We start from the raw sequence: 26001 nt of genomic DNA, 5'->3' as shown, positions 1-26001 counted from the left end.
ACTATGTAACTTGGGGGTACAACTTCACACTTACATATGTGTATGTGCTTCACTCACCCACCGCCAAAATTCTAGTGCTATCATATTATCAAATTGACCTTCTCTACCCTTTCCTCCCATTCCCCTTCTCTACCATACTTTTCATAGATTCTAATAATTATTTTTGTAGTGTTTGGCCAGTTTGTTTCCTTTGTTCATTTATATTCCACAAGTGAGGGAGACCATCAGTAATTTTCTTTCATGTTATGACTTGTTTCACTGAGCATAATCAGTTCAAGTTCATTCACATCATTGCAAAAGGCAGATTTTTCACGTTTTTTAGTAGCTGTAAACTCCTTGATCTTGCTTGTTCATCACCATTTCACAATTTATGGCATATCTTAGATTGTTTTCATGTCTTATTTTATCTCTCTTTCTCTACTCCTCTTCTCCTCTGAACCCTCACTCTCCAGTATGCCTATGCCCTGGCCAACTTCATTCAATCCCAAGGCATCAGTTCCCTGAAAGTATGGACAAGCCACATGAAGAGAACTATCCAGACAGCTGAGGCTCTGGGTGTCCCCTATGAGCAATGGAAGGCCCTGAATGAGATTGATGCGGTGAGAAGAATGGATTTCCTGATGGGTGGCTGGGCTTCACTGTGGATTTATACCCTGGTTTGCCTCTGTTGTGGCTCCTGTAAAAAACATTATTAATTCAACAAGCATTTCTCAATAGCCAGCGATATTGTGACTTAGGAAGCTAGTAAAGACCAAAATAGGCAAGGTCTCTACCCGCAAGTTGTCCAAACATATTAAATAAGATACTGCATCTCATATGTCAAAGCAAAGTATAAAGACACTTAAAAGGTGGAGGTACTCCTGATAAGGCTTAATGGTAATTTCCTAGACACAGCTAAAGGTGAGCTAATAAGCAGGTGAAATGAGCTGGAGATGAAGGACTATATTTTATTCCAGGGACAAGGAAAGGCTCATATGCAGGCCATCAGAAAGCATAACATATTCAGAAGACTGAAGGATAGAAGAGCAGAGAAACTGGGACATTGTGAAATCTGAAGAAAAGGAAGATGAGGTTGGAAAGGAAGGCAGTTCATAGGGCTTTAGCGTTCATGTTGAGGAATTTGGATGCTGCCCTAAAAATGGAAAGATGTCGGGCCTCCCCGGTGGCGCAATGGTTGAGTGCTGGGTTGCGAAGCTAGCCTCAGCCCCTGTGGCACCGGTTCCACCCCGAGCCACAGGGCGAGGGTTCCACATGGCGCACACACCTCTCCTGCCATGCCCACTGCTCCCCTCAGCAGTATACTTCGTCAATCTGCCTGCTCTGCTCTCCCCTCTGGCTCTGCTGAATTCGCTCAACCTCCCACGCTTCTGACTGTACCCAGTGCTTGTTTAAATAAATAAATAAATCTTTAAAAAAAATGTGACTTGTACAACTTGTACTGATCACTTTTATTATCTTATATTCAAAACATTTTGTAAGGTAGTTGTAATTCTTCTTTTGTAGGTGAGGAAAATAAAATTTAGATAGATTAAGCAAGTTGCCTTAAGTAAATAAGGAATCAGGGAGGGGGCGGAGCAACATGGCGGCAAGGAGACCCTGCGAGTAAGAACTCCCATTAAAAAAAGGTTAATAGGGCCTCCCTGGTGGCGCAGCGGTTGAGCACTGGGTTGTGAAGCTGCCCACGGCCTCTGCAGCACCGGTTCGATTCCCAGCTGCTCCCGGCCACCAGAGGAGGGTCCCACATGACACGCAGAACTCTCCTGCCGCCCGCTGCTCCCCTCAGCAGTGTACTTCGGTCCTTCTGCTCCCCGCTCTGGCTCTGGTGAATTCTCTCACCCTCCTGCGCTTCTGACTGTACCCAGTGCATGTATAAACAAAAACAAACGAACAAACAAATAAATAAATAAAACATGCCTCTATTAAAAAAAAAAAAGTTAATAGGGAGGAAAAGTGGCAGGTCCCAGTGAGAACTGGGACACGGAAGATAAACGAACGACTCCAGCAAACTGCCCGAAGAAGAAAGTGGCCATAAAAGAGGACTAGAAGGGAGGAAAGCGCAGAACCCGGATCCCCTCCCCCACCCACAAAGTCGGCACTCTCCAACCGGCAGAGAGGAGGAAAAAAACAAACTAAAACGACCAACAAGAACAAACTACACAGCAAGCAGGACTGTGAGTGGAAAGGAACTATTTCAGCCACCACACCCCGTGAACGGGAGCTGTGGAGAACCCTGCAGGATTCGCCTCAGAGGTGAGCTCCGGGCGCCATTAAAGAGAGCCCCCCCCCAGGAGGAGACCAGCACCAGCACACAGACCCGGGCCGCCCAGTAAGCTTGCGCGGAAAAGCGGCTCCCTGGAAAAGCAACCGCGAATAGGATCGGGATCGCGCCGAAAAGCAGTGCGGTTGAAAAGCAAACGTGGATCGGGATCCCGGCTGCCCAGGTCCCCGCGCCTGCGACCTAGGCGTGCGGGGAGATGCCCCTCACTGAGGTGAAAGTCCCTCACTGAATAAACAGGAACCAGGCACCCAGGCACGGGAGCGGGGTGCAAAAGACTCCATCTGTGGACACTGAACTGGGCTACAGCCTGCGTTCTGGACCTGAGGGCTTTGGATCTGAGAACCGGGGCACAAAATTTGGGGCGTGGGTTCTCCACGACGGTGGGGCACAAGGCAGACACAGCACCCCAAAGCCATTGAGGTTTACCCTACCATTCCCGCTCTGTTCCCTGTCCCACGGGGTGGAAAAATCAGCTCCCCAAGGGCTCTAGGAGAGATCTCTGGCGCCACCTAGCGACTTGAAACCAGCAGAGGCTCCTGGAGGAGCCAGTGGCCAGCTAGGGAGTTAGCCCATGCCGGCCCCTTCCGACCAGTAGTCTGAGCCCACAGGGGGAACAGGCACCCACAGCCAGGGCAGACGAGGTGCGCAGAAAAGTGTGCCTGAGACCGGATGCGCAGGGAGTGTGTCCCACATCACCATTTTAGAACAGGGACATTACTTCAGTAAAGACTACCAGCATAAGGCTTCCTCAAGAGCCAGAGGTGAGCGGGGGAATGTCGCCCACACCAGACCCCCTCTGGCCTGCAGTCCAAGCCCAAAGGGGGAGCGGGAACCCACAGCCGGGACAGACCAGGTGCACAGGGGAGTGTGTCCCCACATCGGCATTTTAGAACAGGGACCTTTCTCCAGTAAAGACTGCTTGAAACTGACGGATGGCTCCTGGAGGAACCAGAGGGGAGCAGAGAAGCTCACCCAAGATGCTGGCCAGTCCCAGCAACACAGTGTCCCAACGCATATGGCAAATTAGAAAACAGACAGTAGGGAGTAGAAGAACCACACGCAACCTAGCAACTCCCCAGGGAAAAAGCACAACACAAAAAGAAAACCAGCCCCCAGATTGCAACAACAGTAACTTGGAAGAACTTCTGAGCATTCCAGAAAGAGAATTTAAAATTGCCGTGATTAAAAAACTGACAGAAGTCATAAAGGAAAACAATGATAAGGGAAAAATAATCAACAATCAGAAGAATGAAATTGAGTCCATAAAGAGGGAAGTAAAAGAAATGCAGGAGATCAAATAATTAATGGAAGAACTAAAGAATTCTGGGAAAAGCAATGAAAGCAGAATAGATGAAATGGAAGAACGAATAAGTAATCTTGAAGACACAGAAATAAAAAGAACCAAAACAGAAAAGGAAAGTGAAGTACGAAGGAAAAAGAACGAAGAAAGACTTCGGGAACTATCTGACTCCATGAGGAAAGGAAATATAAGAGTTATAGGAATTCCGGAAGGAGAGGAGAGAGATGTAGGAACAGAGAAAATATTCAAAGAGATAATTGAAGAGAACTTCCCAAATGTGAAGAAGGAGCTGAAAATTGATATACAAGAAGCAAGAAGAACACCAAACTTCCACGACGAAAGGAAAAATACAGCAAGACACATAATAGTAAAGATCACAAGAATCCAGGACAAGGAAAAAATAATGAAGCTGGCAAGAGGGAAGAAACAGATAACATTCAAAGGAAAGCCAATCAGGCTGACATCAGACTTCTCCGAAGAAATACTACGGGCAAGGAGAGAGTGGAGGGACATAGTCAACAGATTCCAAGAAAACACATGCCAACCAAGAATACTCTATCCCGCAAAGCTCTCCTACCTCTATGAAGAAAGAATAAGGACCTTCCCAGACAAACAGAAACTCTGGAATTTCATTACAACTAAACCCCCACTCCAAAAAATACTACAAGGTGTCCTAAAGCCAGAACCTCAGAGGGACGAATAACAATGAAAGAAGGCAAAAAAAAAGTTATTAAAAGAATAAATAAATAAAATCAAAGGAAAGACAAACACAATGGCAAATACAGATGCAAACATATCAATATTAACCCTAAATGTAAATGGACTAAACTCTTCAATAAAAAGACACAGAGTTGCAGCCTGGATTAAGAAACAAAACCCAACCTTTTGCTGTCTCCAGGAAACACATTTAGCAACAAAAGATAAAAATAGGCTCAAAGTTAAAGGATGGAAAACAATCCTACAAGCAAATGGACCAAAAAGGAAAGCAGGAACAGCTATACTTATATCAGATAAAACAGATTTCAAACTCAAAAAAATAAAAAGAGACCCCAATGGTCACTACATTATGATCAAGGGGACAATACTTCAAGAAGAAATAACACTCATTAACATATACTCACCAAACGAAGGAGCACCAAAATATATCAGACATCTGTTGTCCTCTCTGAAAACAGACATCAGAGAAAACACATACGTAGTGGGAGACTTCAACACATCACTATCAACAATGGATAGATCAACAAGACAAAAAATAAGTAAAGAAACCAAAGCTCTAAATAAGGACCTAGAGTGCTTGGGCTTAACAGACATCTATAGAACAATAAACCCCAAAAAAATGGAGTACACATTTTTCTCAAGCGCACATGGATCATTCTCCAGGATCGATCACATACTGGGGCACAAGACAAACATCAACAGATACACCAAGATTGAAATAATATCAACCATCTTTTCTGACCACGAAGGCATCAAACTAGAAATAAATCATAAAAAGAAGGCAAGGAACTTTCCTACCTCATGGAGATTAAAAACCACACTACTAGAAGACCACTGGACTAATGAGGAGATCAAAGAAGAAATTAAAAAATTCTTTGAATTGAACGACAAGGAGGACACCAATATCCTAAATGTATGGGATGCAGCCAACATTACACTAATACCAAATCTGAACAAGGACAACACAAAAAAGGAAAACTACAGGCCAATCTCCCTAATGAACACTGATGCAAAAATCCTCAATAAAATTTTAGCTATCAGAATCCAACAATGTATCCATAAGATAATTTACCACGACCAAGTAGGATTCATTTCAGGGACACAAGGATGGTTTAACATCCGAAAATCAATCAACGTTATCCAACACATCAACAAAAAGAAATATAAAAACCATATGATAATATCAATAGATGCTGAGAAAGCTTTCGACAAAGTGCAACACCCATTCATGATAAAAGCCCTTGAAATTCTTGGGATACAAGGAACATACCTCAACATCATAAAGGCCATCTATGACAAGCCAACAGCCAGTATCATTCTCAATGGTGAAAAGCTGAAAGGAATTCCATTAAGATCTGGAAAAGACAAGGATATCCACTCTCACCACTGCTTTTCAATATAATACTGGAAGTCCTAGCCAGAGCAATAAGACAAGAGAAAGACATCCAAGGAATCCAAATAGGAAAAGAAGAAGTCAAATTATCACTATTTGCAGATGATATGATATATATATAGAGAACCCCCAAAACTACACAGAAAAACTAATTCCACTCATCAATCAGTTCAGTAAAGTGGCAGGATACAAAATCAACACGCAAAGGTCAGTAGCCTTCCTATACACAAACAATAAATCTGAAGAAGAAGAAATCAAAAAAAAAATCCCTTTTATTATTGAAACAAAAAAAAATCAAATATTTGGGAATAAATCTAACAAAAGAGGTAAAGGACCTATACAAAGAAAACTATAAAACACTGTTAAAAGAAATAGAAAAAGACACAAAGAAATGGAAAGACATCCCCTGCTCATGGACTGGAAGAATAAACATTATTAAAATGGCCATCCTACCAAAAGCAATATACAGATTCAATGCTATTCCAATCAAAATTTCAATGTCATTCTTCAAAGAAATTGAACAATTATTGATGAAATTCATATGGAATCACAAAAAAACCCGAATAGCCAAAGCTCTCCTGAAAAAAAAAAAGAAGGGAATGGAGGCATCACACTCCCAGACCTCAAACTATACTACAAAGCCATAATCATCAAAACTGCATGGTATTGGAACAACAACGGACATACAGACCAATGGAATCGAATAGAAAATCCAGAAATAAACCCACGGATTTATGGTCAAGTAATCTCTGACAAAGGAGCAAAGTTTATGCATTGGAGCAAAGAAAGTTTGTTCAATAAATGGTGCTGGGAAAACTGGGTCGCTACATGCAAAATAATGAAGCTTGACCACTACCTCACACCATACACAAAAATCAACTCAAAATGGATTAAAGAACTAGACATAAGACCTGAAACCATAAAATATATAGAAGGAAATATAGGCGAAACACTACGTGATTTGCACATCAAAGACATCTTTACAGACACATCACCCAAAGCAGTGATAGTGAAGGCAAAGATAAACAGCTGGGACTACATCAAATTAAAGAGCTTCTGCACAGCAAAAGAGACAATAACAAAAACAAAGAGAAACCCCACCAACTGGGAGAACATTTTTGCACCCAACACTAATGATAAAGGACTGATCACAAAAATCTGCAAAGAGCTGATGAGACTCAACAATAACAAAGAAAATAATCCAGTCAAAAAATGGGCAGAAGAGCTAAAAAGAAACTTCTCTGAAGAGGAAATGCAAATGGCCAACAGGCATATGAAAAAATGTTCAACATCACTTGTAATCAGGGAAATGCAAATCAAAACTACCATGAGATACCATCTCACACCAGTGAGAATGGCACATATTAAAAAAACTAGCAACAACAAATGTTGGCGAGGTTGTGGAGAAAAAGGAACTGTCCTGCACTGTTGGTGGGAGTGCAAACTGGTCCAACCACTATGGAGAGCTGTGTGGAGATTTCTGGACCCACTAAACATAGAGCTTCCATATGATCCAGCAATTCCACTCCTAGGTATTTACCCAAAGGACACAGAAACATCAATTCCAAAGAACACCTGCACCCCTATATTTATAGCAGCACTGTTTACAATAGCTAAGCTTTGGAAACAGCCCAAATGCCCAAAAATAGATGACTGGATCAAGAAGATGTGGTACATATACACCATGGAATATTACTCAGCATTCAAAAAAGATAAACACATGCAATTTGCAGCAACATGGATGGCGCTGGAAGGGATCATGCTCAGCAAAATAAGCCAAAAAGAAAAAGAAAAATACCAGATGGTCTCATTCATAGCAGGAATCTAGAAAACTTAAATAAGGGACCAGGAAAATGAATAACTATAAGAAAGTGAAAATCAAAATCAACAAAAAACTATGAACCAGAGACACTTTTTGGGGGGCGGGGGGTGGGAGGTGAGGGATTGGGGTCAGATTGGGGGGGCTGCAATTGTATGGGGAATATAAAAATAAAATTTATTTTATTGTTTTTTAATAGAGGCATGTTTTATTTTATTTATTTATTTGTTTGTTTGTTCGTTTTTTTGTTTATACATGCACTGGGTACAGTCAGAAGCGCGGGAGGGCGAGAGAATTCACCAGAGCCAGAGCGGGGAGCAGAGCAGGCAGAAGGACCGAAGTACACTGCTGAGGGGAGCAGCGGGCGGCAGGAGAGGTCTGCGCGCCATGTGGGACCCTCCTTCAGTGGCCAGGGAGCAGCCGGGGATCGAACTGGCACTGCAGAGGCCGCGGGCAGCTTCGCAACCCAGCGCTCAACCGCTGCGCCACCGGGGAGGCCCCAAAAAAATATAATTTATTATTTAAAAAAAAAATAAGGAATCAATGACCATTTCCACAAGCAATAAGTTCCATCATACCTCAGAATAGAAAGTCAAAGCCAATCCAAAGGGAAGTTGTGTATCCTGTGGGGTACACTTTCTCCCATGCACAGTGTCAGTTAGAGAAGTTTGACACTGCAGGGCTGTCGGTGTGCTAAGGCAGGAGTGGTATACCTCATCCCTAGGGAACCCTCAAAAGACAACAACCAAACTACTATTCCTCTACAGGAATATCTAATTGGAATTTATACAACCAGAATAAAACCTTAAAACCCAACATCACTTTCCATACCTTCCATCAGCCACCTCACTTATGAGATTTCTCAGTGGACTGAGGAAGTTCTCTTGTGCTTCTGAGGAACTCATTTGCTGAGTCCTTGATTCCTTCTTTGAGTGAGGGGAGTGTATCTCCCCAAGGCCCACTCTGAAACTATAGGGATTTATTAATTCTTGTCTTCTGAGATGTCTGTGGATACCTTTTCATTTATCTGCCAGAGATACTGGAGCAAAGGTAGCAGCAGGAGGAATCATAAATGCTGTATAATGGAAGACAACTGCTGCGGATTTTCACACACATGTGCACTTGCATACACACTGACAGACAGCCACAAGTGCATCTGCATTCGCAAACATACTCATAGACACACTCATAGACACACGGACCTACCTGGTAAGACAATGCTCTCTCTCACACATCCACCCTTCACACCCACACCATATGTGTATACATATACACATTATAGACACACACCTAGAGCTACTTATGGACACATTGCATAGACATAATTCAATCTTTGTATTTATCTACATCACATGAAGAAAGGTATACCATGGATATTTACTCAGTACATACATAGTGCCTAGCATATTAGCACAAGGTCACACAGATCTCAGACAAAGGCACATAGATACTCACATACATATACACCAGAGACATAATCTGAGGAGATATGCACACTCTCATATAGACATGCCATAAACACACTAGAAATATATGAAGAGAGAAACTATAGAGACTCCCACACAGGCATATTCTCAGTTGCTCAAACACCCTGTACACATACTTACACAAACACACTACATAAGTTGAGACAAATACACAAGCACAAGACATCGGGCCTTAAACATACCACACATCATAAGCATACTGCATACACACAAGCACGCACAGTCACAAACCCTTAAGTCCACATACTTATATGTACAATGTACACCTACAAACTTATTGAGGAAAAGCACAGATACCTGCCACCATACACTTAGCCTGAACACACTCACTCTCACATTGTCACAGTCATATGCCCCATGCACACACAAACACACATACACTTGGATGACAAGCACAAACATAGAACTGTGTTCACAGAGACCTAGATGCTCATGTGCTGCTGCTCCACAGTCACTGACCTCAGAACTATGGGAAAAGCTGTGAGAATTTCACCTTATGAATACTTTTGTCTCAGGGTGTTTGTGAGGAGATGACCTATGAAGAAATTCAGGAAAACTACCCTGAAGAATTTGCACTACGAGATCAAGACAAATATCGCTACCGCTATCCCAAAGGAGAGGTAAAATTTGGAAGGGTGACTTGACTCCTAAGACTCCTCCCCAGTATTCCACTCCAACTATGAGAATTCTCCAGTTTCCTAGACAGCTTTAGAAAAAGGGTAAAGCACATTTTGCAGCAGCTGCCATCATGCAAGTCACATGATTATCTATCCCTTGGCTGCCTCAGATTCTTGGCTAGATGTATCAGATTTTTTTAAAAAAAAAAAGTTACATGTTTACCTTCTTATTCCCTCTCTACTTTTGGGAGAGATCCTTTATCTTAGATGTTGTTTTTTTTTTTTTAAGATTTCTTTATGTACGCATACAAGAACTGGGGTACAGGCCAGAGGTCCAGAGGGTGAGAGGATTCACCAGAGACAGAGTGGGGAGCAGAACAGGCAGACTGACTGAAATACACTGCCGAGGGGAACAGCGGGCAAGATAGGACAGGCCTGCTGCACCATGTGTGTTGCTCCCTGGCCAGCCTGGGATCCAACTGGTGCTGCACAGGCAGCGGACTGCCTCACAGTCCTGTGCTTAACCCCCTGAGCCACCAGGGAGTCCCTAGATGTTGTTTCTTATCCTTTCACTAAAATCACTTAAAATAGTTCTACTTACTCTAATTTTCTGAAGTGTTAATACCAAGGTATGTAAAGTTCCAGTCTCTCTGAACAGTGGGTTGGAATCCCAAGGTACGGTAACTAAGAGTTGAACCAACTTTGCCACCACAGAAACCAGGCCATCAATTCCCTATATCCATATAAAGTGAATCCTCATTGTTTTCAACCTACCCTCCATTTAAATAATTTCATATTTATAGCATTTACTAGTCGTACTCCATGTATGTTATAAAGCCCTAGGAAAAACTATTAGAGAAACAGGATATATGGGAAGATAAAACAATAGGTATGCTATATTACATAGCACTTGGGTATTTTTTTATCTTCTTTCTCAGATATTATAAGGTTAATCTGAGTTTGTATCATTTTTTAAATATATTTTGAGGCTATGTTATTAGAGACATACAAAATTAAAGAAATTATATCCTCTTAGGCAATTATATGCTTTATAATTATACAGTGAGGAAACCTCTTTTCTGCCAATAGTGCTTTTTGCCTAAAAGTGTATTTTACCTAATATTAATATAGTTATGCAAAAATTCTTCTGGATAGTATTTACCTAGTTCATCTTTATCTGCTCATTGTCTTTCAATTTCTCTGTATTTTTGTTTTCCATCTCATGTAAACAGCATGTAGTTTATTTATGTAGATATTATTATAAACTGAAAATATGTCTTTTAATGGTAAGTTTTGTACATTTATTTTATTTAATTACTGATATCTTTAAAGTTATTGTTTTGTTTTGTGCTCTGTATGCTTAGTTTATTTTTCACTTTTTTAGGAATAGAGTTGCTAATCTATAATTAATTTATATAATTTATTTCCATTATTTTTTGAGGTTACTTTTGACATTTGAAGTTATATGATTAACAAAATGTTAAGCTTAAACTTCCACCTTCCCCTAAAACAATATAAAAACTTTAAAACTCTGGTCATTACCTCTCTCAACGTACACGATAATTACTGTTCTGTATTTTGTTGAACTTGTTCAACAAGTTGAACTTGTTGTCAATCTCCAAATGAATTATAATCATTCTTAAATCATTTGTTATTTTATACAGTGTTTATTTAGATTTAACCACATGTTCACCAATTCCATTGATTATTCTTCCTTCTCACATCTCAAGTCTTTCTTCTGGATTTAATTTCCATCTTCCTTTATAAGTTTCTTCAGTGAGGTTCTATTAATAATAAACTCATCTTTCTTTTTGTTTAAAAATATCTTTGGGAGGAGGGTCCCTGACCCTAGATGCCATTTTGGTATAAAAGTCTAGGCTAACAGTTGTTTTCTCTTAGCAGATATTAGCCCCAGTGTATTTGAACTCCTGATGTGGCTAAGAAGTCTCTTATTAATCTAATTGCTGTTTCTTCTTTCTCTGACTGCTTTTAAGGTTTTTGTGTCTTTATTTCTTTTAAGTTCCATTCTGATATGTCTAAATATTAAATCCTTTTCATTTATCTTGCTTGAGGTTAGTTAGACTTTCTGAAACTGAATATTAGGATTCAACATCAATTCTGGAAAATTGTCATAACTTACACAATTAATTATCACCATCTCACTTTCTATTTTCTCTCCTTCTGTAAATGCAATTAGACCTGTTAGTCCTGTTTCTATCTTTTGTGTCTCCTAACTTTTTGGTCTTATTTTCAATCTCTTTGATTCATTCTGAGTGATTTCTTCAACTTTATTTTCCAAGTCACTGTTTCTTAAGTTGTATCTAATCTATTGTGTATTTAGTTTGCAATTTTAATGAATATATTTTTCATTTCCAGAAATTCTAATTATTTTTCAAATTTACATCATATACTTGATAGCATCTTTTTCCTCCCTTACATTTTTATTTTTTATTTTTTTTAAATATGTATTTATTTTTGCATACAAGAGCTGGGGTACAGGCCAGAGATGGGGGGGTGAGAGGATTCACCAGAGACAGAGTGAGGAACAGAACAGGCAGACTGACTGAAACACACTGCTGAGGGGCGCAGCGGGCGAGACAAGAGAGGTCTGCTTTGCCGTGTGGGTTTCTCTCTGGCCGGCCGGGGATCGAACTCATGCTGCAGAGGCTGCTGATTGCTTCATAGTGCGGTGCTTAACCCCTTGCGCCACCAGGGAGGCCCTCCTTACAATTTTATTCCACATTTTATTTCGTTAAAAAATTTAAACATTTGTTGCATGTTGTAGATCCTTTATCTTAAGTTTTTAGGGATCTTTCTTTGATATTTCTGCTTATTTTCATGCAATATACTTTATTTTCCTTGCATGTTATGTGAAATTCAATTTAGCAAAATTTTATCTGGGAAAGTCCTATACAGCCTGAGTTGAGAGAATTTACATTTGCTTCATCCAGACACTCTTAGGAGCTAATTACTTGAAATCATTTTGTATTAAACTCTCAGTTTAGCATTATGTAAAACACACAAGTAGTGTAATTCTGAACCACAAACCAAGCCAAGAGTAAACTTGGGGTTGTACATTCCTACAGGAGGTTTCTCTTAATTTTTTCCACCAAAAGTCAAGTAGAGACAGATAGATTTTCACATTGTTTCCTTTGTCTGTAAATATATTATTTTTCTAGTTTATAACTTCACTGAAAATGTAGTCATTTGAGGGTTTCATATTTATGTGAGCGTCTCAGTACCAACTTCTAACATGTGCACCTAAGTCTTTGTCTCCTGTCTATATAAAGTTTTTAAAAGTCACAACTTTGGCTGTTGTGATTTACAAATGCCTCCAGGGAAGTTTTGGCTTTTACAAACGTTAACCACTCATTTCCCCCCAAGTTTTTCCTTATTTTTGGAACCCTGTATTCATAATTTTTTTTTTTTTAAGATCAGCAATACAGTTGAAAAGACTATGTTATCTAGTTTTCTGGGAATATTGTAATGGAAAATTTTACTTTTGTTATTGTTGTCCAGTCCACTAAATTGATTGCCCCCATTTAAAATATGAGAAACTATGACTCTAAGAAGTAAATTGCCTAAGATTGTACTGCTATGTCAACAACTAGTGTAGTTTGGCATCAGAACAAAATTTTCCTGATTTCCTAGTCTAGAGTTCTTTTCCTCTGGGCAAATGTGTTTTATCTCCCTCTCTTATGAAGAATTTTTCTCATTTTTAGTCTTATGAGGATCTGGTTCAGCGTTTGGAACCAGTTATAATGGAACTAGAACGACAGGAAAATGTACTGGTGATCTGCCATCAGGCTGTCATGCGGTGCCTCTTGGCCTACTTCCTGGATAAGAGCTCAGGTACCACTCTCCTCTCTGTCATGCTAGGGGGAAATAGCTGTGATTTGAGACCCTAACATCAGTTTATATCTTAGTATTAAAATCACAACACCCTGGACAAGGATGCCTGAATTCAAGTTCTTGTTCTCTCACATACCAGATTTGACAAATTACTATAACCTCTCTGGCCTCAGTTTCCTTATCTGTAAAATGGGGATACTGTGAAGTTGTGTAAAGGGCAAAATCATGAGAGTCCAAAGCCACACTGAAGTGTGCAATGTCCTGCAGACTTGGACTTCCTCCGTGGTGCCAGCTTCCAAGGCCATTTGTAAAACAGAGTCATCCAGAATGGGAAGCCGGAAGCTGAGAGCTGACATAGTTCAAGTATTTCCTCTGCCAGGGCCTCGATCTCCTCACTGAACAAGGTGATGGAGTTGGGGTGGGGGTCCTGTGCTTCTAGATTTCTGACACCAGGCACATCTCTACTGCTAGCGCTACCCTGTGTGCTGTGAGATGGCGCAGAACCCCTGACTGCGGACGAGGAGATGGCATCTCTGAGAGAAAAAGTGACTTATCCGAGGTCACGGGGCTCAGGAGGCAGGGAGAGGTGTGGATCTCAGACACATTCCAGAGGCCCTTCCCTCTCACACCTATATGGACTTTGGGGCACACAGACACCTGTTTGCACATTGCCTTACCCATGTCCTACCTGCTTAGACGAATATCCAGGCCCTCAGCCCACTAGGCCCAGAAAGACCACAAGGCTGAGAACATGGGACCCTCAGAGTATGTCCAGGGTCTAGTCCGAACATGAGCCATGAGAGATGGAACTTGGGGGTGGAGAGCGAGACAGGCTCTGCCCAGGTCCTTTGTCCCCGGGGTGGCCAAGCCGGGTCAGAGACTTCAGGCAGGTCACCTCCCTTCTCCCAGTGTTTGCCAAGTGTGCACCTGGGAAAAGTTACCCCGCAGGGGATCAGCGAGGGTGAAATGAGAGAGTGCACAAAAGGCCCCTCCCTACGCCCAACCTCCATGATAACAAAGATGAGGAGGAGGAGCAGGATGGATGCCCAGGAAATCAGGAAACTGACATGGCAGGATCCCATGAGGTTGGTTGCAGGCCTTGAAGGCCTGGGCTGAACCTCAGGTGCAAGGAAGCCCTGAGGGGTGGTGATCCAGACCAAGCAATGAGGAAGACCTGGGCAGTATGGTCTTCCTGGGTGGGTGAGAGTGTGGAGTCAGCAGAGCAGCAAGGGGTGGCCTTATTGCCCCTATGACACTGTGAGCCCTCAGAGGCAAGGTGGCAGCCCACACTGGGCAGAGCACCCACGTGCCTCAGAAGGCTCTATGTCCAGACCCACCTCCCACTTCCTGGCCCTATGACTGAGGCATGTTGTTCCCTCCCAGAGCCTCAGGGTCCTCATCAAGGACAGGCCTGCCATCCCTCCTCTCAGGGCTGGCAGGTGAGTGAACTCCAGGCCCACACAAGAGATGGTGTGGGATTATTCAGAACACCTTTGTGACTCCAGGAATGCTCCTCCATGAGCAAGTGTAGGAGGAGTCAGAGCACACGACTGCCAGGGTGCAGGCACAGCTCATCCAGGGGCCCTGGAGCAGAGCAGGGCGTCAGAAACCACTGCTGTGCTGTGCCTTGGCCTTTGTGGCAGGGGAGTGTATGTGGAAAGCCCATGCTGGGGCAGGAGGTAGGCTGCCTCCACCTCCCTTCCAGGTGGCCCGCCTGACCCTCCTGGGGATGCACAGTCTGTCTGCACTCCCCAGGGTCCTCCATCCTCCTGCTTTGGAGACCACCTCTCTTGATAGCTCCCTCCCTGCCCACCCTCCCCTCAGCACTGTCCCCTGCAGAGTGTGGGGGGAGTACACCCCTGGGGAGGCCCACCAAGGGGTAGGGTGTTGGAAGGAGGCTGGAAGGGGGAGGTGGTTCCTTTCCAGGCACCCTGTCCTGAACTCTGCTTTTCCTCCCTTCCAGATGAGCTACCATATCTCAAATGCCCTCTTCATACAGTGCTAAAACTCACACCTGTGGCTTACGGTGAGTGCCTCTACCTTGATCTGGAGAAAAGCAGACAGAGGCCATGAACACGTCTCCAATGCTTACTAATTTCCCTGCAGAATCATGGGGGGGGGGGTTCCCTGGGTGGGTCTTTGGGTGCTCTGGTGGTGGTAGGACTGGTGAAATGAGATTGAAGAAGGACTGGAATGCTCTAAATCCAGGGTCTGGTTCCAAGTTTCGCTGTCTCTGCCAGAGAACTGAGCAAGAGTTCCAAGGTGTAGAAGGAAACCAGAGGAATAAGTATAGGCTGATTCCAGATTGAAGAAAGGCTCAAAGACTATCCTGGGCAGTTTAGACTCTCTTGGGGCATTAGTTAACTATGAAATTTTCATGAGCAAGGAAGAGAAAAATCAAATCTCTTCTGGGGTGTGACAGGGCAGACGATGTACTGCAGCCTGGAGTAGGCTGCCATCCATATGGCTGGAGATAAGCGGGTTTCCATAGGCAACGGGCCTCCTCTGGCAGGTCCAGGCCCCACTGATACTACCCTTCTTCTTGAGGCTCCCCAGAATTCCCTTGTGACCTCCCACACTTCTGGTGTTGCCACAACAACATTGTCCTCAAAATAAACTCTGCCTGTGACCCATCACCGCAAGGCAGTTGCCCTAGGACTCATCTGCCACTTTGGCACCTAACACAGCTCAGGAGATCTACCAGGCTCCATCCATAGTTGTTTATTGATTAAATTGCTGCCTCATTGACCACGAGACTTTGGGGAGTCCCCAGAATTCATCTCGTCTCATCTCCTTCCCATTCCCAACTGAGCATCTGAGGCCTGTAGAACTCTGAAACTTTTATTAGGGGTAGGACTGGGAGGACACCCTGTTGGTTTCCTCTTAGGCCTGCGGTGGGCCCCAAAATCACAAATCTGGTGTAAAGTCCCTCCCTACAGGGCAGTCACAATCTGCACATAGGCCGAGCTTGGGGTGGGGTGGTGATGACTGATGATGAGGAGGGAATGACACCTCCGGCAAGAATTGTACTCACCTCAAGGGCTTCTGAATTGACGGCTTGTTCTTTTCTGAGGTTGCAATGTGGAGTCCATCTACCTGAATGTGGAGGCTGTAAACACACACCGGGAGAAGCCTGAGGTAGGTGAGGGACTTTGTGTCACATAGTTAAAGCCTACCTGTCCCCCACAGAAGCCACCCCAACCCCACAGAGCTTGGGTGCTTTGTACCAGCAGTAGAAGAGCGAGCACTCAGAAATGCAGAAAACACAGCCCAGACCCCAGGCACTATAAAGACACAGACTAGAGGAACCCCTGCCCAAAAGGCCTCAGGCTGAGATCCCTGGGGGCTTGCTCAAAGAGGGGTCAGGATCCAGGCCTGCCTGAAAGAGGGTAATGTGATAGTGAGGACAAGGGGTAGTGGAGGGGCTGGGCTCTGTCTTCCCTATTAATCCTGGCTCTTTCCATTCCAGAATGTGGACATCACCCGGGAACCAGATGAAGCCCTGGATACTGTCCCTGCCCACTACTGAGCCCTTTCCAGGAGACTTCTCTGTCCTCACAGTCTTCTATTTCTGGAAGTTTTTCTCCTTTCTCTTCTCCTACTTTGAGAAGACTCTGGATTTGGCCTCTCTGAGAGAACCCTTCTTCTAGCCCATTGAGAGCACCAAAACAGCTCTAGATTTCTAGCTACAATCAAGTAGCTGTATAACTCTGGAAGAGGCTTTTTCTTTCTTGATTCATATTACCTGATCAATAAAGACTTCTCTTATTGACTGTAAGAGGAGAGAGGTCATTGTGAGACCACCCACATAATCTTAAGATCCTGATCCTGTGAATTGACTTTGGTGCTGTGGGGGTATAGAATGGATGAAGTCTTCCTTTCTAGGAAGAGTTTTGGGTAGCACATTCAAAAGTCAAGGGGGAGATACATCCCTGTGAGTGCCTATAGGCCTTGTTCCTTGGCTGGCAACATGACTGAGGAAAGGACACTTTCATCCATGTGCTCACAGAAGAATCTGCACTTGAAACACATTGTTCCTTTCTTCTCCAAATCTTGCTGCCATCCTGGGTGATTTCGATATCTACATAAATGATCCAAACAATATTCTGGCCTACCAGTCCCCTGTTCCCCATCAACTTACAGTGATCATCACCCCTTCAACTACCCACTCCATGAATCTATTTTTTTCTTTTTTTTTCTTTCTTGTTTCTTTTTTTAAATTTAAATTTTATTTTTATATTCCCCGTACAATTGCAACCCGCTTATTTTGACCCCAATCCCTCCTTTCCCTCCCTCCCACCCCCATAGAGTGTCTCTGGTTCATAGTTGTTTGTTGGCTTTGATTTTTACTTTCTTATAGTTATTCTTTTTCCTTGTCTCTTATTTAAGTTTTCTAGATTCCTGCTATGAGTGAGACCATCCGGCATTTTTCTTTTTCTTTCTGGCTTATTTTGCTGAGCATGATCCCTTCCAGTGCCATCCATGTTGCTGCAAATTGCATGTGTTTATCTTTTTTGAATGCTGAGTAATATTCCATTGTGTATATGGACCCCATCTTCTTGATCCAGTCATCTATGTTTGGGCATTTGGGTTGTTTCCAAAGCTTAGCTATTGTAAATCTTGACATTATCTAAACTTCTCCCCATTCTAATTTCTTGCAAGCACCCCATTATCTTACCACTGGCCCTCCAGTCCTTAAAACCTGCATCATTCACAGGGTCCTTAGCAGTGTGCTTCCTTCACAGTAGGCATGTATGTAGAATTCCTTGAATGAACAATATTTGTCCTTATACTGCATGAAATATGTAGTGAAAAGTATGGTCCTTTGATTCGATTCCTCTACTGTCTCCCAATCTATAAGTTCTTTCCCTCCTTGTTGCTCTTCCATCCCTAATCAGTTGGAATCCTGCATTCTCTCTCTTCAGCCACTCACCACTCAATATAGGCAAGTACTAGTGTCACAGTGGCAAAGAGACAGACTCATAGACGTGTTGCCTTTGTTCCTTTGTCTTTACATTGCAACTACCCAGCAAGACCATCACTTTTTCTTAGGTTCTACTACAGAAGCAAATGTACATTTATCTGTTTCCATAGTCACTCTTAAATTCTGTTCAAAGTCACAGTCACCTTCTATTTTCTAGCACCCTATTCCATCCCATCTACTCAGGGATGGGTTACATCAGTCTCTTACTAACTATTCCATATCTCTCTCCTATTCTACTCCATTTGCTTTTGCCTTCACAGTCTATGCAACATGCTCAGTCTCTCTCCTATCCTAAGAAAATCCTATCTTGTCTCTGTGTATACCTCCAATGGCCTCCCACTTTATTCCTCCATTCTTACAAAATATTATCAAAATGAACCTATACTTATTGTCCAGAGTTCTTTGTCTTCTGTTCCAGAACTTCCCCCTACACACCTTTGTTGAAGCTGTTATTCACTTGTCTGGTAAGCTTTCTGTCCACTGAAGTCATACTTACCTTTTAGCCTAAAGCTGGGGCCCATGTTCAGTAAATGTCACACTGATCTCTAGCTCTTCTATGAACCCCAATTGTCACTCACAACAACCCGAACACATTAAAAGACAGAAAAATCTCTGATTCATTTTGCAAATTGAACATAACTCTGATACCAAAATACTATAGCACACACAAAAAATCACACAATAAAGCAGAATCAGCAAACATATTTTTCATAGCACACAAGCCTCAGATTATTGGTTATAGTAGCTGTTTAGATTACTCTGAACAAAGATTCCAAGGATGTGTACCCTTGGCTCCATGAGAAAGCCTACTGCAATTCACTAACAAGAACACATTTTAGCACCAAATATACTGTTTTCTCATACTTTCTTCTTTGTCCCTACTTCCACACTCTGCCTTGCTACTTCAAAGTTTTGTTAATGTCTTCCAGCTCTTATTTCCATCCTCATCGACCTTGTCTGTGGAAATGTTGTAATTATTCAAAACCTCACCATCCATAGGAAAAGCTGGGACCAAGGCTGGTGGCTCTACCACCATAGCTACTACAAGTGCTTACTCCACTGCTATTGTAAGTAGAGATGGTGCTGCATTTTCCAGGAAAACCAGTGTTGGTGTTGGAACCACTGCCTAAGGCAATGGTGGTATTCAGTCCTCTCTGAAATTTGGTATTAGGCCCACTTCCAAAACCATCACTGATGCTAAGGTCACCACTAAAGCCAGCAGCAGTGTGCTGCCAAAACCAGCATTGGTGCCCAGTCCAACACCAAGATGACTGCCACTAAATCCAGTGCTGGTGCTTAACCCATTTGCCAAAAGTGGCACTGGTACTAGGACATAAATTGGTGTTGGAAGCACCGCCAAAGCAGAGACCAATGAGGGGAGTTCCACCAAAACCAATGCTGGTGCTAGGAGCTTGTCCAAAGTAATTAGTGGTGCTAATTGCCCCACTGACATCAGCATTGGTGCTGAATACTGTGGATAGCTGATGAAGTTCTCAGCTATTAATGAAGACTTGGAGTCTAAATGAATTTGCAAGAGGGGGAGGGTGGGGAGAGTGCCATTGAGAGCAACTCGCTTTTACTCTTCCAGCACAAGCTTTTATTAAAGGTATGAACAAAGGCATAAGAAAATAGCACACGATTGTGTTTATGCTTATACAAGTTAATAAATTATTGCTGGAACAAGTTTTTCTACTTAACAGAGAACATGCACACAAGCCAGTATGTCCTCAGAGAACAGGAGTCAATTCTGCAAAGAAGTTCTGTTTGCAGAACTTCTAACCTCCTGGAATTCTGTATGCAGAGTAAACAGGTACTCTCAGGTACAGCCAGAGAACTCTGGCTTCCTTTAGGGCAGCAGGCTGCCAACACCTGAACACACTGCCAAAGCCAGAGTTGGTGCTGCATGGGTTGTTGGAGTTGGTAATGACAGCACTGCTAAAACCAGTACTGTATTGAGTGTACCACCAAAGCCAACACTTGTGTTGAGTGCACCACTAAAGTATGCACTAATGTTGGGAGAGCCACCAAAACAGATAATGGTGCTTAGCATACTGCCAAAATCATCACTGGTCTTAGAAGAGCCACTGAAACAGTGACTGAATATGTTGTCAAAACTAGCAATGGTGCTAAGAGAACCACCAAACCAGATACTGGTACTGAGTGTGCTACCAGAACAGGCACTGGAGTAGGGAGAGCCACCATAGCAGACACAAGTGTTGAGTGTGTCACCAAGCCAGTACTGGTGCTCAGTGTACCACTAAAACACACTAGCGCTGTGTGCCTGACCAAAGCTAGTGCTGCTGAAGCCAGTTGTAGTGCAGTGTCTCTAAAGCCAGAATAGCGCCATTGGTAATGGTGTTGAGTGGGCTACTGAAACTAGAGCTGACCCTACCACCAAAATTGGCACTGGTACTAAGTGTGCCACCAAAGTTAATGTTGGCTTCCCTACTGAAACTAGAACTAATGCTGACTGCACCACTGGGCACACCACCAAAGTTAAGGCTAGTCCCACCACTGAAACTAGAGCAAGTGTTGGATGTGCCACCAAAGTAAATGCTGGCTGCACTGGTGAATCTGGCACTGATTATGGGTGTGTCACCAAAACTAATGTCAGCTCTGCTGCTGTGGAAAAACTGTTTTGTTAGGCTGGAAAGGACCAAACGACACTAAGTACAAGTAGGTGCAGGTTTATTGTTACTACACTAGTGGGCTCCAGATAACAGAGGTTTCTCTCCTTGAAAGATCTGGGCCCTGAATGAATACCAAAGTTTTCTTTTATACTCAGTCTAACATGGGTTACAATTTGAAGGTCAGATGGAAGATGAGAAAAGGGGGAGTTTCACTAAAGGGGAGAGGGGAAAGGGCCAGCAGAAGATAAGAGTCTGCTTGCTCTTCTGTCCCCCCTCCTCTTGGAATGCAGCCTTTTCACCAAGAGGGGAACTTGCAAATGATGAGAAAGTAAACTTGCTAATTGTGCCAGGTGGCAATGTTCCTCTAATGGGCCCCTTTTACTGCATCAGTTGTTTCATTGTTTTCCCCTTCACTATTAATTTCAACATAACTTTGGACATTTTCCACTTCACTGCCACTGATGGAGGATTAAAAATAGAAAAATTGGAAAGGAGATACAAGGTCAAGAACCTAACTCACACAAGGAGGTAGGGGTAGAGGGGATTAGTGTAAGCCATTAACCCAGTTATAGAAGCCAAGACCCTTAGGCATCAACGCCCAGGTCAGGAGGTGCAACACCCAGAAACTATCAGATTTCTAGGAGTGTCAGGAGCACAAACCATCCACCCACAAAGATGAGCCCCTCCCTAAAAATGATAAAACCTAAAGCTGCCCCACAACAAATCTGTCTGCCCATCTGTGACTATGCAGGTGCTTCCCTTCACCAACTCTCTCCCTCTGCAGGGCAGCAGCTTCCTGCCTGCCTGTGACCTGCAACATGCCAGGACTTCTCTTCACTGACCTCCCTCAGTGGAGGCAACTCTCCTCAAGGCCATTTACCTGCAACCATGCAGGCCTCTCTCCACAAACCTGTCCCTTTCCGGGCAGCTCTTTCTGCCTGCTTGTATCTATGCAAGTGTCTGTTACTCTTCTGTCCCTTTTCCTAATAAACCTGCTCTTTAAATGTAACTAACATCTCTGCCTCCTGGAGAAACTCACCTGGGAAACATACCACGTGCCGCTGAAAAGGGAGCTCTGGTGAAACCTTTCCCAGAGTGAACTCAAGGACCCCGCACTCCAAACCCACAGACTCCAAAAACAACATCACCACCACTAGAGTTGCAGACAGCACTGAAGCTAATTATTAGTACCATAACTGAAGTTCATCTTGGTGCTAACTCTGCTAAAATCAATGTTGTTGCTAACATCTGCATTTTCTTGGGCTCTGGCCTCAATTGCTAATGAAAATATGTCCCAGACCTGAGCATCAACACCTAACTCTTCCCTTGTTAGGCAATTAATATCCACGTTATCCCAATTCCAAGACCCAGCCACAGCTTCCTCTCCAATCCCCATTTGGTCTCTTGTCTCAGCAATAATCACAGCTGCAAACTGGACTCCATTTCCACTGCCTCCTGGAACCAAGCAGCCCAGTCCTTGAGCCCTTTCTTCTGCACTTTAAATGGGGATGACAATCACTCTAAGAAAAGTAACACTTGTAACTATTTATTAAGTACCTATTTAGACTTTGTATGAAAGTAATAGCAGTAACTTTTTTAAAACTTTTAATTATTAGGGCTCTATCATGGGTCAGTCCTGAGACCTAATTTCATCTCTAATAATTTAGGTGATGTGACTTTAGGCAAATTACTTAACGTCACTGAGCCTGTGTCTTCTGAGAGAGTACATGTGTTATGGATTGAATGATTATATTATCCCCCAAATTCTTATACTGATGCACAACACTATTTGGAGATAGGGTCTTTATGGAAGTAAAGTCAAAATGAGGATATAATGGTGGGGCCCTGATCCAGTAGAATTAGTATCCTTATAACAACAGGCTGTTTCTCCACCATGTGAGGAAATAGTGAGAGGGTGTCTGTTTGCAAAACAGAAAGAAAGGTTTCACCAGAAACTGATCCTGCTGGAACTTGATTTGGGATTTCTAGCCTCCACGACTGTAAAAAATTAATTTCTTTCTTTAAGCTACCCAGTTGATTTTTTTTTTTTTTTTTTTTTTTTGCTATGGCAGTCTGTAAGGGCAGGACATGACACTGAGCAGGTTTTCTAGGATCCAGCAGACCAGGTGAAGGAGGGGTCAGAGTCCTCAGCGGTTTTTACAGGTTTTTCATTGGGGTTCACCAGGCATATGGCAGGCAGGGGTGCTGGGGGGCCAGGAGGCTGGCAGTCCTCCCAGATCCCAGCAAATCCGCACTCTCTCTCAGCTTCTGCTTATCTCTGCTTCTTTCTCGGCTTCTCTTTCAGCTTCTGCTGGCGTCCCCATGACGCCCTTAAAAGCACAGTCTTAGCCCAGGTGAATCCCATCTACCTATGCCCACACCCTACTCCAGGTGTCCACCATCAGGCATGCATTCAGGACATTTTTCCAGGGGTGGGGCTGGGGTGGGGGGCCGGAGGCCACAGGCCTCCCAGCCCCCAGCAAGTCTTCACTCTTTCTGGGCTCTCTGGCGTTCTCAGGTGGTCTCTCTGCTTCTCTGCTCTTCCATTCATTCTTCTGCTTTCTTTCTGTCTGCTTCTTTGCTGGCGTCCCCATGACACCGCCCTTATAAGCCTAGTCTTAGCCCAGGTGAATCCCATCTACATATGCCCACACCCTATTCCAGGTGCCCGCCATCAGGCATGCATTCAGGACCACAGGGTTCCATCAACTATCCTAATGGCAGGAGGGCAGAAAAGCCTGATGCTTTTTCATTGTAGGGTAACTAAAATGATATAATATAAAATTTATGTGAAGCAGCATTTTGGGACAAAAATAACTTGAAAATACTCAAGATTTGCAGGAAAACTTGAGTATTTTCAGTTTGCTAGTTTCATGATAGGAGTGTCATCCCTACCTGCTTGGTAGTCTGCTGTTGTGGACACTCTTATATTCCAGGTAACTTGAAAAAAGCAAACAAATTGAGGAAATCTGCTGTCTAACCCCTGGGCACCATGTGGCAACCTCCTCCAAACAAATACTAAACACAACTCCTGGAGAACAATTTCTAAGACCCTCCTGCCCCAGACTCAATCCCAAACACACACTTCATGGTTTTGGCCTCCAATATTGAGCCATTTCACATTGGCCCTTGTAGGGTAAGGAAAAATGTCAGGCTTTTTTCTGCCCTCCCGCCATCAGGATAGATGATGGATCCTTGCGGTCCTGAATGCATGCCTGATGGTGGGCACCTGGACCACTGAGGACCCTGACTCCTCCTTTACCCAGCCTGCTGGATCAGGAAACCTGCACTGTGTCATTCATGACTCTACAATTGGAGTAGTCGGCAGGATGATCCGTGCAGACGGGTATGGAGCCCTCCAAAGACCTGGAGGGACTAAGGAGTAACAGACTGTTTGCCTGTGACAATGCTGGAGGCGTCATGGTGACATAGGAGATGGACGAGGTCAAGGAGCTACAGAACGAGACCTCACATGAAGGAGATGCCCGAGAGGACCAGCCAATGACCCCTGAGGCAGCAGAATTGTCAGGGAAGAGAGGACCATGATTCAGAGCTCGCTGGTGCTGATGGCAGGGAGAGGCCTAATGGACTTGGACTAATGGACTTTCACTGACAATCCTGCCAGAAGGCGGAGGACCTTGGCAACTTGTTTTTTGATAATCTGGGGGTGGCCAGTGGGCCTTGATGGCCAAAAGCAGCCTGTGTATGCCCAGCAGCTAGGCAGAGGAGAAAAGCCAACTGAGAAGGCAAAAGCTGGTACTGATGTTGAGTACTGATGTTGGGAAGCCTTGAGTGGCTGTTAAGCACACTAAGTAATCTGAGGAAGGCCAGTGAATCTCGTAAAATCATCTGTGGGTGATGCCCTGCTCATTGTCTAGTGAGGGTGAGGAGCTGAGGAACCCGTCCTTGGGGGATGGGTGGGGAACGTGGCTTGGGGTAGAGCCTAAGCCGAATGTAGAGTTTGGATCCCGAACCCATGTGCTTGTGCAATGGGTTGGCCTGAGTGCAGGGGTCTGTGAGTCGCATTGGTGGCTATGAAGGCCGAATGTCGGAGCGACTGCTGACAGAAACCCTGAGGGTTGGCGATTACCACCAACAGAATAGAATCCTCAATTCCAGAGTGAGTGCATCCTGGGGGTGGATGTGGTGTGTGGCTTGTAGCCGAGACTACAGCCAGAGAAGGCCAGGAAGCCTAACAGCTCCTGGTGTGTTACAATAGATGCCATGATTCCCCTCCCTTGTATGAGCAGTGCCTTCGGCAGCAGATTTGGTGGCTCATCTGCTGGTACCAATAATTGTCTTTTGCCACTAGGTTGGGGCCCTGCCTGTACTTATTTGTATTCTGTTGTATTTTGTTGTTATATTGTGATGTATTTGCTTTTGTGGGCCATGGCTGCATTGTTTATGTTTGCTAAGAAAATTGTATATATGAAGACTATATGGCAGAAAACCCTGAGGGGGTGGACTGTAGGGTCAGGAAAAATGTCAGGCTTTTCTTCCCTCCTGCCATCAGGATAGATGATAGATCCTTGTGGTCCTGAATGCATGCCTGATGGGGGGCACCTTGACCACTGAGGACCCTGACTCCTCCTTTACCGGGTCTGCTGGATCATGAAACCTGCACTGTGTCATTCATGACTCTACAGCCCTGTGCAAAGCAATCACTTGGTGTTGCAGAGGAGACACAGCTAGTACATGATGTAACAGGAAGGCCAAAAATATACTGCCACCTATGAATAGTAAACTCAAGTTTCTGTTATATGTGTTAAAAACAGAGGAGCAATTCTTTAAGCACACCCTAGCACAAGAGCTTCACGTTTGTTCTAGCCCAGTCTTGGAATTGTTCATCCATGGGAATTGTGTACAGGATTCAGTTCTAGGGAATGAGACGCCTGTCCATACCTCTAAAGCTATGCAAAGGGGT

The 26001-nt window shown here is 43.7% G+C and overlaps 1 protein-coding gene and 1 pseudogene across 4 annotated transcripts in view; one reads left to right on the top strand and one right to left on the bottom strand.

The window, feature by feature from the left end:
* PFKFB1 (6-phosphofructo-2-kinase/fructose-2,6-biphosphatase 1) overlaps positions 1-16992 on the top strand; it is a gene marked incomplete at both ends in the record, with an annotated part of 136351 nt that extends 119359 nt beyond the window's left edge. For all 3 annotated transcript variants that reach the window (XM_084258305.1, XM_084258307.1, XM_084258306.1), the window contains 6 exons: positions 453-599; positions 9510-9614; positions 13334-13463; positions 15427-15489; positions 16537-16601; positions 16933-16992. In XM_084258305.1, the coding sequence (XP_084114431.1) occupies positions 453-599; positions 9510-9614; positions 13334-13463; positions 15427-15489; positions 16537-16601; positions 16933-16992 (570 nt within the window). The remainder of the gene's footprint in view (positions 1-452; positions 600-9509; positions 9615-13333; positions 13464-15426; positions 15490-16536; positions 16602-16932) is intronic.
* Positions 16993-19433: 2441 nt separating this feature from the next.
* The window catches only part of LOC311187534, a 65352-nt pseudogene continuing 58784 nt past the window's right edge, over positions 19434-26001 (bottom strand). The window contains exons 2-4 of the transcript in view: positions 22269-22573; positions 20410-20747; positions 19434-19944 (exon numbers count right to left, since the gene is read on the bottom strand). The product of the transcript in view is annotated as an uncharacterized misc_RNA (transcript). The remainder of the gene's footprint in view (positions 19945-20409; positions 20748-22268; positions 22574-26001) is intronic.

The sequence above is a fragment of the Talpa europaea genome, assembly GCF_964194135.1.
Source record: "Talpa europaea genome assembly, chromosome: X".
Lineage (NCBI taxonomy): Eukaryota > Metazoa > Chordata > Mammalia > Eulipotyphla > Talpidae > Talpa > Talpa europaea.
Note: the sequence above shows the minus strand (reverse complement) of the source record. Positions and strands in the feature narration are given on the sequence as shown.